The sequence below is a fragment of the Moschus berezovskii genome, chromosome 12 (genome assembly GCF_049115385.1).
Source record: "Moschus berezovskii isolate FMDL1 chromosome 12, NW_MosBer_1.0, whole genome shotgun sequence".
Lineage (NCBI taxonomy): Eukaryota > Metazoa > Chordata > Mammalia > Artiodactyla > Moschidae > Moschus > Moschus berezovskii.
In genome coordinates this window covers 68,096,273-68,113,166 of record NC_142471.1, presented here as the reverse complement: position 1 = coordinate 68,113,166, position 16,894 = coordinate 68,096,273, and the positions used below count along the sequence as shown (strand labels likewise).

General features: G+C 42.7%; 1 protein-coding gene across 10 annotated transcripts in view; it reads right to left on the bottom strand.

The window, feature by feature from the left end:
• Positions 1 to 3,211: 3,211 nt before the first annotated feature.
• BTRC (beta-transducin repeat containing E3 ubiquitin protein ligase) overlaps positions 3,212 to 16,894 on the bottom strand; it is a 183,108-nt gene continuing 169,425 nt past the window's right edge. For all 10 annotated transcript variants that reach the window (XM_055424823.2, XM_055424826.2, XM_055424829.2 and 7 more), the window contains 5 exons: positions 16,590 to 16,708; positions 15,271 to 15,381; positions 13,797 to 13,875; positions 9,464 to 9,656; positions 3,212 to 7,541 (listed from right to left, as the gene is read on the bottom strand). In XM_055424823.2, the coding sequence (XP_055280798.1) occupies positions 9,495 to 9,656; positions 13,797 to 13,875; positions 15,271 to 15,381; positions 16,590 to 16,708 (471 nt within the window). In that variant the 3' untranslated portion in view covers positions 3,212 to 7,541; positions 9,464 to 9,494. The remainder of the gene's footprint in view (positions 7,542 to 9,463; positions 9,657 to 13,796; positions 13,876 to 15,270; positions 15,382 to 16,589; positions 16,709 to 16,894) is intronic.

Genomic DNA, 16,894 nt, shown 5'->3' with positions numbered 1-16,894 from the left:
GAGGCCTTAGCCTCTTGGCTTCATCTGCCATGGTGGCCTCTGGTGGTCCCTCAGGGTGTATGGGATGACCCCAGGGGAGAGAGGGCTGGGTGAGGGGTGGTGGGGAGCCCAGGCAGGCAGGCAGAGGGGAGGGAGGGAAGGCTACTGACAGCAGAACAAATGCTTGTAATTTTATAACCAATCTCAGTGTGTCCATGGGGGGCCGTTTGCGCCTCCACTCAGGACCAATCAGCCTGACAGAGCTATGAGTCTGCCTGAGTGAATGTGAGCAGCTCCCCTCCACCCCCAGTACCACTTACTGCAATCTCATTACCCACCCAGCCCAAGACTAGCCAGAGCTGAGGTGCTGCAAAGAAAGAGGACTCAGCCCACACTGAAGACGACCCAGGCCAGAGCCAGGGCTGGGCTTGTGGCCAGAAGGGCAGCGTGGACACGCCTTAGAGGCTCAGGGACTCAGATTGAGGAGGCAGGGAGATGGGCCCAGAAAACGATAAACATTAAGCACCCTGGTTGCCAGGCATGCTGGATACAGGTAGGACACAAACCCCTGCCCTCAAGGGGCTTATGGTCTGCTAGGGGCCAACAGAAAGGTTGCAGAGGGATGGGCCCTTGGGAAGGCAGAGGAAATGTGATTGGAGGGGAGGAGGGGCAGAGCCCCAGAGCTGAGCTGGTACTCGTTGAGGGGTGAGAAGGGGAGGGTAAGAAATGCAGGGGGAGTGAACCAGGGAAACCTCTGGAGTGCATTTAGAGCCTGGGCAGAGAGATACAGGGCATGGGAGAGAAACACCTAACAGGGGAGAGAGGAGGGCGGTCAGGGAGGGGCTGGCTGGCCAGTGGTGGATATTAAAGGATGGCCTTGCTGGATATCTGGCTCTGGGGATGGCTATGTGCCCATTAGTCTCTCTAATTGTCAAAAATCTAATTTAGTGTCTGAAGCCCGGGCCGGCCTGGGGTTAAATGGAAGGAGGCAGGCCCAGCCATTAATCTGCCCTCCCAGCTGGGGTTCGTGCTAATTCTGCAGTTAAGTGAGGGGGTGAGGAGGGCAGCAAGATGGGACGGGGAAGGTCCTGGCTAGGGGATAACTCTGACCCTGCACGCCAGCCCCCAGGTGCTAAGTCATGGCTAGGCCCTCCTCCTTTACTGGAAGAAGGAGACTTTCCTGGCACTGAGCTGGGCCAGGCAGGGTTAAGTGTCTCAGACCAGAGGAGTCTCTGGGTCTCCATGGCTGGGCTGGAAAAATCCTCAGCCCCTCTTCCTGGACCCAATCTGGGTATAAGTGGGCTCAGCACTTGCAAAGTGATAGGAAGGTCACATTTCCTAGCCACCTGCTGAGACTTTGGTGAGGAAGAGGGCATAGAGAGTCACACCATGTGACCAAGATAGCAGTAGTTTTGAGTGATGGGGACCCACGGGCCACTCCTCAGTGGGGAGAACACACACAATCTGTGGGCGTCTCCTTTCTCCGGCCCTGACTCCAGAGCACCAAAGGAGGTGCACAGGCACATGGGGACTGGGACAGCCTCCCCTACCCAAGGCCTCATTTGGCCTGAGGCAGGGGAGGGCTCTCCACCTGGGCTTGGTAATGACCTCACTCCCCTCAGAGCCACTAATTGAAAGCAAAGGGTGTGGTAGGCGCAGCGGGAGAGGTTGGGGGACTGAAAGGGTTCCCTGAGAGGCTCTGCTTCCGTGGGGGGGAGGAAAAAACGATTTCTCCTGGCTTCTGCTTCATCTCACCAGGCACCCACCCGGCCTCTCCTGCTGCTAACAAAGTACCTTTAATTAGCAGCCTAATAAAATGCTCTTAATTGGCAAGAGCCAATCAGGATGAAGAGGGGTCTCCTCCCTAGTCATTGCTGATGCTTTAGGTTTTGAAGGGGAGAGGGAGTCCAGGCCCAGCACTGCTTCAGGAAACGGTGATTTCAGGGTGAGTCTTCCAAGGTGTGCCCTAGACCCATCTTCCTGTGGGGGATGATCTGACATTGGCTTTCAAGGTGAGACCCATAACCCTCGAGGCCCAGCCTCTGCCCAATTTTGGGCTCAGAAGTCCAGCCTACAAGTGACCACTGAGCCATGCCAGTGGCCCCAGTGGTCTCCGCTGACTCCTCCCCTTCTCTCTTCTTCACCCTCAGAGAGGAGACTCCAGTGTGGTCTCAGCAGTGTGGAGAGCCTTTTTTCTTCTTCCTCACATTCCTCATCTGCACAATGTCAAGGTGCACCTGATGCTCGGAGGTGCTCCTGTTCTAGCAGGGACAGTTCGGCACCAGGGTCCTGTCCTCTAACAGCCCGAGAAGGCTGTAATGACCACAGCTGTCAATCCAGGGACCACAAACCAGGGAGCCTGGTCAGGCAGGCAGGATCACCACTACTGAAAGCCCATAAATATAAAACAAGGATGGGTTAATTTTGCCAAGGTTCTTGCTTGTGACACCAGAAGGGACAAAAGGAGGGGTCTAGCTGCAACCTGGTACCCACTCCCCTAGGTTTGATTCAAGGAGGGAAGAAGGGTGAGTTTCCCCAGTCAATGCTCCGTTTTTATAGCTTGTTGGAATCTCTCTGGAAGTTGCTCCCAAATGTGAGCTTTCCCATCTCAAAACTAATCAAATGGGATGCAGGGGAAACCCAAGTCTTTTCACCTGATAAGGAGGCAGAGGAAAACTTAAGCTCTGGGCTCAGGTTGGTAGGCCAAGACTATGGTGACCAGTTCCCAAATTAGACATCACCTTGGCTTTAATTCAACATGGAACACTTAATTATATGTATAGGTCCCCACATTTACTCATACCATTTGGCCCTGACTCCTCTCAATGTTTTTTCATGTCAGATTTTCTTTAAAAGGTCTCTGTTTACTCCCTCAATTTCTATATTGAAAAAGTACTGTCCTCTTGATGTTGGGGTAAAGAGACAAGACACCCAGAAAATTCACTTTAATCTTATATTTGTAATTAAGTTACCTTTTTTTCTGAACAGTTAAAAAAAACACACTATATTATCATGATTCTAGGTTGTGAACATATAGGTACATTGACTACACATCACCATAACATAATCACAAAAGTCAAAGCAGTTGGGACTGAAGAGTCTAGAGAACAAAAGCTAACAAAAGCTCTCAGGGAGGCTCACACTTGTTGCCAGGCCTGCCCCACAGCTGGAGTCAAGTGAACATCCCTCAGAACAGTCTGCATTGGGCTTGAGTGATCACTGATTTGGGAAAGTGTTAGTGTCCTTGGTACCCAGAGATCTAACCTTTTTTTTTTTTTTTCCATCAGTGTCCAAGAAAGGGAAAGGGTCAGAGGGGAGGTGATGCTTTACAATGCTGTTTACCGCACTGACCTTTGAACACCCACACAACCACAGAACCAATCGGAAGCTAAGGGTGGGCTGGAGAGATGTTGGCAGATGTCATCCACCTCCAGGAAACTTTAGATCATAGGTACTCAATTTCCAACGGAAGAGGTTTCTGGATATCAATGCATTAAGTTCCACCTGAATTCAGGTAGCCATAATCACACTTTTTTGGTTTCTCTCCTCAATTTCAAGGATTCTGAAGTCACAAATGAACTACAGGTAAAAATAACAAGAAGCAAAACTCAGCTTTATTCTAAGAGACGACTGTTTTTTTGGCACAGATTATGTTGAGTCTGTGGATAATGTAAGGGGTTTGTGGTCTGTCAGCGATCAGCTGTGTGGATGAAGTCTGGGGAGATGAACTCAGCCTGCAGGTTTGGGTACACTTGACAGAAGTGAGGGTTACTCAAGAAGGGAAGAGAGGAAAGCAAAGAAAAGCAAGGGCACCTTTTCATGTTCTCCAGATCGTGGGAAGTCTGTTCAACTCAGAGAAATGGAGGAGGAGATCAGAAATGTGGATTAAAGTCATATGGCAAACCTGATCATCAGACAGGTGGTGGGCATCTAAACATCCCCTTTTACACCTGAAAGTACCTTGGATTCCTCCAGAATCAAGTTAGCAGCCTAGCCTCTCTGGCCTGCACCATTCTAGGTAGGAACGTGTTACCATGTAAGATGCCAAGAAGGTCAACAATACCAAAGTGTATAATTCTAGGGAAGAAAACGTTGCCCTAGTTATTAATATTCTAATATCCCCCCGGTCACTCCACCCAAAGCCCTGATTTTCCACATATAACCAAGTGCTAAGTAACCACAGCTGTTGAGACCAGTGGGTACCAGGAAATGGCAGAGTGCATATTTTCTTCTCTTCAACTTTTGGTTTTACAAAAGAAAAATAAAAAGGATTTTTCTTACTCAGGCAGAAAACAGAATGATTTAGGGGTCCCAGGATCCTTCCCCAAAACAAGTTATGAGGGCCAGACTTTATTACTTGTCAGTAGAATTCCAGAGAGTCTGCCTCTGAAATTTCTGGTAAAGAGTCATTGGAAAGAATTTTGCCAAGAGACAAGTGTAAAAGGCCTCCCATTCACAATTCATGTCCACTTTCAAACTGCATATAGGGAAGTAAAAGGATGTTCTCAGCAGTGGAAATACACACATGTAGCAAGGCATGCTGGTTTTGTCCAAGAAGCCCCAGTGTGAACAGAGAGCTCACAAGTGCCCATAGAGCAACAGGGTGCAGGGGCATGCACATACTCCTCGCCTGCTTTTGAACACGATTCCTCTATCTTTATGAAACGTTTCTGGCAGGCCCACGCTGGAATTTTAGTGAGAAAAGACTAATCTACAATGGGGCCATTTCATTTCAGAGCCCAGAGACACCTTCACTTCCTTTTCTACCATTTCTTTGGAGGTGTTAAGACTTTCTTTGTTTCTCTTTTCTTTTTAAAAAGGTCAAACTTTACATTTATTCTAGCCCAGTTGGGGATTAGTGATAATCAATTCCCACTGAAATCATGCAGAGATGGTAAGTGGGATTTACCTTCTCTGGAAATGAACTTCTACTTACCTGATTATTTCTTCTACAATGAACTGGTAAATGACCCCCAGAGCTGAGAAATGTGACTGACTCAAGTTTTTCAGACCACTTCATTCCCATATCCAACAGCAGCAGAGGACAACTTGCAGAATATCCTTGATGGAGCTGATAGCTCCAGACTGCAGGGTCCACTCTTGATCTCATTTATGATGTACTGGACAAGCTCCCAAAATGGTCTTAGATAACATACCTTACACTGAACCTAGATGGGTGAGCAAAACCCCGGGCACCAATGACTATTCCACAGTTCCACTTCTGAATAGCAGCATATAAGAGAAGGGCTGGTAAAGTTATGGCTACTGGACAATATTTTGAAACAGTTCAAAATCCATTGCCTTTTTAGTGCCTGACCTGGGTGTTTCTCAGGGTGGTCAGCCCTCTGCCTCATCTATAGAAAATCCTTAACCAATCAAAATCCATTAATAATCAAGACAGTAGACAAGGAACCCTGATAGTGGCTAAATAGAAGACATTTCTCTAGCATGTGGGTAGTTGGTAAGAGAATTATACTCAGAACATATTTCCCTGGCAATGACATATCATTACATTGGAAAATATTTTCTCTCTACAACCTATTACTAAAAGCTTAAAAGCATTCATAAAGCAGGAAAGGGAAAATGCATACGCACAGTCTGCCTCTCACTACACAAAAACATTCGGTCTGGGCACGTTTTGGAAAGAGGATTCCTTCTGGCAAAGCAGAGGGAAGAGTGAGGATGGCTTTCTCTCTCCCCGCCTCCCGTGCTGAACTAAAGTGGCCTGGCTTTGAGGTCACCTGCTACAGGCTCCCATTGAAATTTTACAGCAGCTGGTTAAAAGGCTTTTCTTTTACTCAACTGTGTTGATTAGTAATGGAAACAATGGGCCTGTCAACTCAGCTTCCAAGGGACCCTTGAGACTGCCCTGGGCCTTGAGGCTGTTGATGGGTGTGTCTGTGTCCCATGAGATGGATGATGCAGGCCCACTCCTGACCTGGAAACAAGGGGGGCACACATGGATAGTACTCCCTGTGCTCCCAGGTTGTGGGGCACACATGCCCTTACCTGAAGCTCCTATTGGTCAGCCTTGGCCCTTGCTGAAGTTCATTTGCTTATGTTGCTCACCAACTGCCAGAGAAATTTTATTGGCTGGGGAGAGTGGAGAGTAAAATAAGGCCAGGAGGAGGAAGGAAAGTAAAGAGAAGGCAGTTTCTGCACTATTAATAAACCCTGTATGCCAAACTTCACCCTGATTCTCTCTGGCAGCTTTGCCTTTTATAAATACCAGGTTTGGAAAAGCAGAAGGAAGGTTCTGCAGTGCAAGGCTGAGATGATTAGCTTGATTTTTGCGGGACGATATTTACTGGCCTAAGTGAAAAAGACATCACCTTTTAGTCCTGACCACCTGGTAAGCTAGTCTGATCATGGTCTTGGTAAAGAGACAGGTGCTTTGGGTACTCTCAGGCCCTGATGAAGAAATCAGAGATGCGAACCATTATGCAGAAAGTACCGAGCAACTGGCTCCGGCCATTTCAGTTCTTTCTGTAGGCTGAGCCTTAGCAGTGATTTAAGATGAAGTAAAATGCTTTTTATTACACATCTAATTGTTAATGAGAGGAAATGCAATCAGCAACTCCTTTCCACACTCTACATGGAATCCAGGAGACTGCTGAGTCCAGAAAAGATGTGGCCACTGATGGAGCCCAGGAAATTTTTGCCGCCTCCCTTTTGGGGGTGGGGGTGGGGTGTGTAACATGGGGAAGAGAGAAGAGTGCAAATACGGTGAGTACCATGTTTGAGAATCCATTGCTGCCACAAAGGGTCACTTGCGGCCAAAGCCTGGGTATGAAATTTTGACTGAAGAGCATTTTAACTCTTTTAAGTATTGCATTTCCTCATCTGCCTCATGATAACTGAGGATACTTTCTTCATACTTTTTCTTCTCAGGTGGAGTAGAGAAACATGTTGAAGGTGAGTGGGACAACAGGGGGCAAGAGGGACAGAAACAGAGAAACAGATGGACGGAAAGAGGCCCAGATCTTCCAGGGTGTAAATTCTTGTTTTCTTTTTTTCTTGCCCCAGAGGCTACACAGACAGTTGCCTCTTCCTAAGCACAGTGGGGCTGGGGTAGGTCCTGCTGGGTGCTGGGCATGCCTGCAGTTTACAGGGAGATACTGGGTGTTGTCTGGCTTGAAGCTGCATCTCCCGTCCCCTAGAAGTGGCTCTCTCCCGGTAGGCTACACAGGGAAACTAGTTCTTCTGCTTAACAGCAAAGCAAGAGAGATTCTGGCAAAACACTAGATATATTTATAAGTCATCTTTGTCTGGAACCAAATGAGGAAAAAACAGGTGCAGAGGGGAAAGAAGGAGGGGAGGGGAGGTTTAAAAGTTCCAATCATTCACAAAAGATAAAAGACATCTTCTGATAGCAGCACGGAAGCAGTCAGCTATGCTGAGTAGACCATCCCGGGTCGACTGCAGACCAACTGTGTCCCAATAGGAGTCTTAAAGCCCCGCTCCTCGGCTAGTCCAGGGAGAGTGGGTGGTGGTTTGATTGTTACTGTTGTTGCTCATCCCGGTATTGGCAGATATGTTAAATACCGCAACTTTAATGAGTCCTGTGTGAAAACAGAGCACAGAGTCATTAGTTCCTTTTCCTGTATTTCCCACTTTCTCTAAGGGGAAAAGAATATTAAACTAGCTGTCAATTGGGAGAAAGGCTCAGAGGTCATTCCTAATACCTGCTCTCTGTCCATGCCACACAGGAGTTTCTGTCAAAGGCTACATGGCCCGTTTGGGGGCTCAGCAGGGCTCACTGACATGCTCAGGACTCTAAGGGCTCTGATGCATGTAGAGTGACTCTGATGTCTAGAGATTAACAATAACTATGGTGGGTGTAGCACTGAGCTTTCAACTGCTTCCTATAATGGTAGAGCAGGTGAGGACAGCTCTGAGGTTCTGGCCTTAGTGGCCATGAATGCAGTATGCCACTAAAAAAAAGTGGGGGAGTAGGGTGAGGCTCTCTGGATGCTTGGCTGGAGAGCACGGGTAGTGCAGATGAGGGGAGAGCCTGAGTGTTAGATGTGTGCCCCAGAAGTGTCCCTGATACCGTCGAGGACAGGTGTGTAGGTAGTGACTGGAAATGTGGCCTAGAGATTAAGGCAGAGGTTGGGACTACACATACAAATTGGAGATGAGAGCTGAAGCTTTGGGGAGAGATAAGGGAGCCAAAGAAAGGAACTCAGATAGGGAAGAAAAGCCTGAGACAGACTCTTAGTGGATGTTTAAGTTTCAGGAGTGAGACAAAGAAGGAAATGTAAACAATCAGAGAGCCAAAATGCCATTGAAATCTGAAGAGAACAACATTTTGACACAAGGAGGGGATATCTATATGACAATTTCAATATTGATACTAATTAATGGTTACTTTTTTTATTGAGGGTCTGTTACATGCTAGGCACTGTGCTAAGCACTAAGATTTCTACGCATAACATTTGATTCTCACAACAGCTCTGTGTGGTAGGTATTACAATTCTCAAGGAAACTAAGGCTTGGGGAAGTTGTTTGCTCAAGGGCATATGGATAGGATTCTCATCAAGCCTGTCTCTGTGCCTTGGCTGAGGAAGCGGCACATCCTCTGTGAGAGAAGTGAGTACTGAATCTTGCCCAGAAAGGCTTAAAACACCCTGTTCAGAAGAACCACTGCAGAAAGATATGCAGAAGAGTGTACTGAATGTGTGCTTCTGCCGCAAGAACAGAGGCAAGTATAGGAAATGAGAAATCACAATAATGGCAATATTTCCCAGTAGCTAGTAGTTTTCCCAAACCAGTGATTACTTATATCTGACCTGCTCAGGACCATCAGGTATGATCTGAGTATCCCAGGGATATAGGTTAAGATGAATATTAGGATCTTCTTCTGCCCCAGAGACAGGATGGAGATTTGAGTGGGAGAATATTGGAGTTCTCACCAACTCCAGAGCTACTTCCAAGGTCAAAAAACAGCTGAAGGGGGCAGGGAATGCAGATAAGGGGGATGGAGAAAAGCTACCTTTTTTAATCAAATGACACTGACAAGAGCTATGAGAAGGCAGCCTTGTGTGTTACTTTGCCAAGAGATTTTTTTTTCTTTCCAACACCAGATTATCTACTTGGCTTAAAGGGTTTCCATTGTAGGTACTAGTTTAATCTGGGAATTACAAAGCCACAGGCTTTGGGGTCAATACTCTTAGTTTTGAAACTGATTTAAATCTCATTTTATTTCCTTAACAATCCGACTAGGTGACTGAGGCAGGAATATTAGTTCTACTACACAAGGATAATCGCGATCTAGTTCAAGAATTATCTAAGGACCGAGGCTGGTTACCTCAATCAAGGGCAGCATCCAGTGTGCAGCCCAGCCCTGTCTCATGGTGTCAGTTTCTGTATTATAGGACTTGGAGTTATAAAGGGCATGAGAAGGCTCCATGAACTCACAATACCTTACAGCCAGTGTTCCATCGCTTACCCTCAGTGCTATATACACAATTCTTTTTCATACCTGGGCGAGTCTGAGGTCAGTTTATGAGTATTTATCTGGAGATATAGGTGTATGTTCGAGAAGGGGAGCGGGGGGGTTCAGCTTGGGCAGCTGGATCATTTAGGAAGTCCCAGATGAGGATTGTGTCATCATGTGAACTACTGACAATCTGGAATTCATCAAACTGGAGTCGGAAAACTCTTCCAGAATGCTCCTAAAGAGGCAGAAACAGAACTTTTGAATTATTCAAAATCAAAAGAACACATATTCAGCAACATGTCAAAAGGAGTCTATGGAGAGGCTAAAGCTGATAGTCTTCGTGACCATTTAGCTGTTTCAAGAATACAGATAAAAATCTTAATCTGGATTAAAGGCAGCATATAAAAGTCAAATATTGGGTAGTTGATTTCATATACAGTCAAAGTAATATTCACTGGAGTTGACACATGTCAAACAGTACACGAGTTTCTCATTGCTAACTCTCCTAGACTTAGCCTCAGTGAGAACATTCCTCAGTACCTCTCAGGCTTTATCCTCTTCTCTGTATCTCTAGGATTCTATTATAATCATAGGCCAAGGGCTGATGACCAATAAGCAGTACTGTGCTGGTATATATTTATCAATTAACTATCCCCAATTTGTAAAAGCATTTCCACATTTTACAGTCTAAAAATTTCTATCCTAGCCAATTTCAAGCTATCCATCTGAGTTCAACCAACTTGCAGAATTCATGAAAATCTAACAACTGGCTCTAAGAAGCAGGTATAAACCTGTTTCACTTAGAATAATGTCAAGTTTCATCTATGCTGTAGCGTGTGACAGCATTTCCTTTAAGGCTGGATAATATTCTATTCTCTGTGTATCACACACACACACACACACACACACAGGAACTGGGCTTCCCTGGTGGCTCAGATGGTAAAGAATCTGGCTGCAATGCAAGAGACCCAGGTTCGATCCCTGCATTGGGAAGATCCCCTGGAGAAGGGAATGGCTACCCACTCCAGTATTCCTGCCTGGAGAAGCCCAAGGACAGAGGAGCCTGGTGAGCTATACAGTCCATGGGGTCACAAAGAGTCGGACACAACTGAGCGACTAAGCATACATACACATACTGTTTTCCATTGAGGCTGCACTGTTTTACATTCTTTACAAGATGTAAATGAGCTCATTAAATACATGATCATCTGTGTTCATAAGACATATTGGTAGACATATCTGTAGTTTTCTTATCTTTGTTTGGTTTCAGGATTAGGGTAATGCCAGCCTCACATAATCAGGTAGGAAATATCACACTGCTTGTATCTTCTGGAGGAAAGGATACAGCATTGGGATAATTTCTTCCTTAAACATTTGGTAGAATTCATCAGTGAACCCATATGGGCTTGGTGCTTTCTGTTTTGGATGGTTATTAATTATTTATTCTATTTCTTTAATAAGGTTAGGTCTATTCAGAATGTTTATTTCTTCCTAAATTGTGGAATATTGTATGTTTCAAGGGATTGGTCCATTTCATCTGGGTTATCAATTTGGAAGACACAGAATTGTTCATAGCATCCCTTTATTATAATCCTTTTAATGTCTATGGGATCTGGAGCAGTACAAAGTTTAATATTCAAAACTCAATGTATTCAAAAACATAACAATTAACAGAATAAAGGTGAAAACCACACTGACCAACTTGACAGATGCAGATAAGAGCATTTAACTAAACCCTATCCACTCCTAATAAAAGCTCTCTATTCTAGGAACTGAAAGGAATCTCCTAATCCTCTGATAATGTGTCTATGAAAAACTTATAGCTAACATATATCTATATAAATGGTAAAAGATCAAATACCTTTTCCCAAAGATAAGGATATCCATTCTTACCAACTGTTTTGAGTACTGTACTGATGGTCAGTACAACAAAACAAAAAAGAAAAATGAAAAGTATACGATTGGAAAAGAAGTGTTTCTATATATCTTGCAATGAACAATCCAGAAATGAAAAATCTTAAATATAATTTATAATAGCATTAAAAATAAGAAATACTTAAGGATAAATATGACAAAAGACATACAAAACCTTTACATTGAAGGCTATAAAACATTGCTGAGAAATTTAAAAAGGCCTAAATAAGTAGTCTTTATTTAGAAGAAGATTCAGTGTTGTTAAGGGAAGGAGGGATTACTACATAATAGTGGGCATGAAGATATAGTCACTCTTTAGTTGGCATGATGCTTCCACAGTTTTGTATATATGTCAAAATTTATTAAGTTGCATCTTTAAATATGTCCATGTTATTGTATGTCAATTATATCACAATTAATCTATTTTTAAAAACTTAGACAACTCAATAAATAAATGAGGATGAGATCGGAAGACACTTCAAAAGAAGATAAACACAGGAAAAGATGTTCTATACCATTAGCTATCACAAAAATTCAAATTAAAACTACATACCCACCCAAGTAGCTGTAATGTTTTTAAAAACTGCAAAACCAAGTCCTGTCAGGGATGTGGAAAAACAGGACATTCACACATTGTTAGTGGAAATGTGAAATGGTTTACATTTGCAAACTCCCCAAGTGCTACTTTGGGAAATAGCCTGGTAGTTTCCTTTAAATTTCAATGTGTATTCAGAAATCATACTTCTAGGTATTTACCCAAGAGAAATGAAAGAAAAAAATATACACACAAAAGCCTATATTGGGATGTTTTCAGTATTACAAAGACTGAAAACTCCAAAAATGTCCTTAAAACTGGTAAATGAAGAAAGAAATTGGTTCATCTACACAAGGGAATACCACTCAGCAATAAAAAGGAACAAAGTATTAATACATGCAACAATGTGAATCAATCTCAAAAGAAGTGAAAAAAAAGAAAAATGCAAAAAGCTACATAAATATAGGCTTCCCTGGTTAAGAATTCACCTGCCAATGTAGGAGACATGGGTTTGATCCCTGGTCTAGGAGATCCTACCTGCTGTGGAGCTACTAAGCCTGTGTGCTGCAACTACTGAGTCTGTGCTCTAGGGCTTGGGATTCGCAACTACTGAGCCTGCGCACGGCAACTACCGAAGCCCATGTGCCTGGAGTCCATGCTCCCCAACAAGAGAATCCACAACAATGAGAAGCCTGAGCACCGCAACTGGAGAGCAGCCCCCACTTGGTGCAACTAGAAAAAAAGACCATGCAGCAATGAACACCCAGCACAGCCAAGACTAAATATAAATAAAAATTTTTTCAAAAGCTACATTAATATAATTTAATATATATGACACTTATAAGACAGCAAAACTAAAGGGACAGTAGCTAGGGGTTGAGGAGAGGGGATTAATATGAAGGGGTATCATTTTTAAGGTGATGAAACTGTTCTGTATCTTGACTGTGGGGTTTACAAAACTACAAATTTCTGTACAAAATATATAGAAGTACACAAAAAAAAGGAACAAATTTTCCTGTATGTAAATTATAGTTCAAAAATCAAATGAATGAACGTATACATTTAAAAAAACCATGTGTCAAACATGCAGGTAAAACAGGTCTAGTGCTAAAAGAATGAGCTTTACATTCAACAAGGAAGACAAAAGTATCGCTCTCTTCTCCAGAGCAGAGGCTGCCTGAAGTGCTGAAAGGCAGCATTCAGGATGGGCTTCAAATCCTTGCTCTCATCTTTTCCTGAGTTGTGCAGAAGATTCTGTCCTCCATGATACCCCACCTACTCTTTCTGTCATGGAAGCAGCTTTCAAACCTTTGGGCCATTTTCTGATCTGGGCCTATGGCTAACATCACGATAAAGAACTTGGTGCTTTTGAGATGACATTCTTCCTTCTAAGTCATATCTTTCCCAAAATGTCAAGATGTATGGGCCAGGGGGTATAACAATAAAAGAGACAGGATTCGAATTGCCGGAGGCAGCATTCTTTAAATAGGAAGCGAACTCAGGGGCGGATCAGGGGGTTCATGCAGGCTCCCCGTGGCACTTTTTGCAGGCACAGGTGTGCAGGTCCTCAGATTCTGGACAGGTTCCAATTTGAGTCATTATGTTCTCTCTCCCCAAGTACCCCCTACTGTTTCTAGTGGATACAAAATTCTTATTCACTTCCTGTACTAAACTGTTGTGTAGAGTTGCTGTGCAGCTGTTGAACAGCTGCCACATTCTTCTCCATATACAGTCTCTAAAGCACTTTTGGATGAAAGGCAGCTATATAAACATATTTTATTGTCAAGTACTGGTTGCCTTTCCACTTAGTAATACACTTTGTGAGGTTCTAACTATCAAATCCAGATCTGTATTCCATAGCACATCAATGTTTTAATTTCTTCCCCTTCCTGCTCCTCAAACCCCTCTAAACAATAAGGCTCTTACCACAAGGGTCCGTAGACAAAGAGTTCCTGCAGGCGCACGAGGGTCCAAGGCAGCTACAAGATCCCACACTTTAATTTTTCTAAAGATCAAAAAGGGAACCAAAATCTTAGTAAAAAGCAAAACTAAAGGGACACAAGAAAAAATAGCAAGAAGTCACGGCAATAAATATATATGGTGAAGATAGTTTATATGATAAATGCAGCTCACGGGATATATAAAAACGTTTTTGATTTGGAGACTCAGTTCACGCATTCACTCTTGGGTAGAGGTTATTAGTCTTAAAAGGGGAAAATGTACATGATTAACCTAAAAACAAGAAATAGGTTAGCTTTCAACAAACTGAAGAGAGTGAACAGTGAAGTCACACCATACCTTGGGGCCAAAAGGGGTTCTTATATATTAGAACTCTTAATTGTAGATGAGATCACTTAGACCTAGATAGAAACCTATTAACTCTGAGGGATTTTTTTTTCTGGTCAATTCTGAGAGTGGCCCAGGTCACACATATCAGAGGACTGGGGTCCACGTAAGACTCTAGAATTTATATAAGCAATATTTAAATAAGAAAAGTTTAGTTCTTCTATGAATCAATTTTATGTCCTGTCTCCTCAAGGTAAGTAACAGACAAAACCCAAGAAAAGGGTACAGATCAAAACCAGGGCAGTAAGAAAAATACAACTTTGGACTTAGCTAAAACATGTCGTTATAGCCCCAACAACTTCCCAAGGGTCTGACAGTGACGGCTGACTCAAAGCAGAGGAAATGGGTCTGTTAACACTTACTGCTGCTTGAGTTGTCTTAATGAATCAAGCATAGCCAGCTCGTAAACTAAGATAAAGTTGTAAGTAAGTTTCTGATATTTTAAAAAAACTGCCAGTATTTGAACTGTGGCCTTCCCGTCCTCCACATCATGCACCCTGATGAGAAGAAATGACAGAGAGCATTTCATAAGTGAGTTCACTCTTGTAAGAATTTACTATGTGCTTATTAGTGTCGCTGGATGTGGGATCCATCCACAACATGAACGGAGTCTGTAACCACTGGAAAGTAGACTGAAGGAAAGTAAAGATTATTTAACGCACTGTGACTGAAATGCCAGCAGTGAAGACAAGACCCTCCCCTACTAAGCCCCCTCCAAAGATACTATCCTCCAACATTTCAATTTTATTAACAAGTCACTATTTTATATCCATATCCTGATATACTAGGGTTTATCCAGTTTTCTGCCTTATATGACCAAAAATCCAAAATACTAATGAAAATCATGAGCAAACAAGTATAATTAAATGACTGGGAAGATTATTTGGAAAAGAGTGAACAAAGGAGATGTGAATATATGGATTAGACACAAGAATACTGTATCAGATTCTTTCTGTGGTATCTATAATCTTTTGGAGTCAAGGAAAGGCTATGTTTAATATTCTAAGGCAGGGGGGATTAAGAGAACTTTTAAAAACACTGTCAGCACACTCACCCATCATAGGCTCCACTGACTATCCTCTTGTTATCAAATCGAATACAGCGCACCAATTCCTCATGGCCTTCTAACACTCGTAAGCATGCACCACATTCTATGTCCCATAATCTGAAAGAGAACATTGAGTTGAGTGAATTTCCATGCATTCTTTTCTAAGCCTGGAACGTTATAATAACATACATCGTATGTCTTTTAAAATATCCAAAATATAAAAACCAATCAACAGTCATATACAAATGTATTACTTTCAGTGTAATTTATTTACTTTCTGCCATATAAGCAGAAAAATTTACGATTTAAGTTCAAATATGTTGTAAATATTTTTAAAGCATCAAGCTTCATATAAACCTGTAATCAGGATCACCAAGGAATATAAAAGATGAATTCAATGTATACAGTTGCCTAAGAAGGAAAGGACCAAGCCAAGAAACATAATGTTTCCAGAAACCCCAATTAAGTAAGAATGAGATGCAGGAATGGTGACATCCTGCTCTCACAAAATATGTGTACTTCTGTCACTGAGGTCACCCTCAGCTTTCACCCCACTGTTCAGAACAGTTTTTCTCATATAATGGAAATGCAAAGTAAGTTCTCAAAAACTTTTATATACCAATTTAAATTATGTATGCCTTCTGACCAATCCAAATGATTTCTAGGAATGCTAATTTCCTTAGATATAACAATATCTGTCTGTTATTTTTTCAATGACCTTTTCATTCCCTTAGTACTTCTTTGAAGGAGGGGAGAGGGTTGATAAATCTTTCAAATTCTATGCATAGTGTGTTACTCATCTTCATGAAGGGAAAACACCAAAAAGTATTTCAATTTGTGGATTCTTCATAATCTGTTCATAATTTAAAAGACTGGTAGCTCCCTGGCCCATTAGGTAATGCTGGTAAAACCAAAACTGTACAACTTCTAGTAGGGGAACAAATCTTTTTTATTTTTTTTTAAAAACACTGGCAAAAAGAAAAGCCCTTTAGCTATTTATTAGCACTTATCAACTGCAGACAGGAGAAATTTAGATAAGGGCCTTCAACCTCCATTTTTATTTCTCTTGCTCACTTCCTCATTCAAGCAGTTCCTTTTAAATAGGTCTATCTGGTGATAAAACTATTACAGGAAGGAAACACATCAACAAAAGGCTTTGCTGTGCTGTCTCTCTGCTTGGGGCAAACTTTTAACCTGTAAGAAGCCACAGAAAACTGAAGAATGTTTTATTATAAACAGAACACAGTCGACAATTTGTATGGTCTGTGCACAATGAATGGCAGGATAATAGTGATCCCTTCTGGGCAAGGGCACCTGCTGCTCACCTGATTGTATTGTCAGATGAGCCACTCACGACCAGCCTGTCTCTGTACTGCAGACAGGCAATTCCGCGTTTGTGTCCATTTAAGGTCCGTACAAATTCACAAGTACTTGTGTTCCATACCTGAAACAGAAATGGCATTTGGCAGCTGATTTGGCACTTTTATTAGTAAAATCTACGGCAACTGAAGTTTTAGGGAAGCAGAAAATGGGACTGAATTAGTAGGGGAAATTCAATGTCTTAAACCAATCCAAATCAAACCCCAAATGACAAGTTTAATTCACAGTAATATAGGGCTAATTTGTAGCT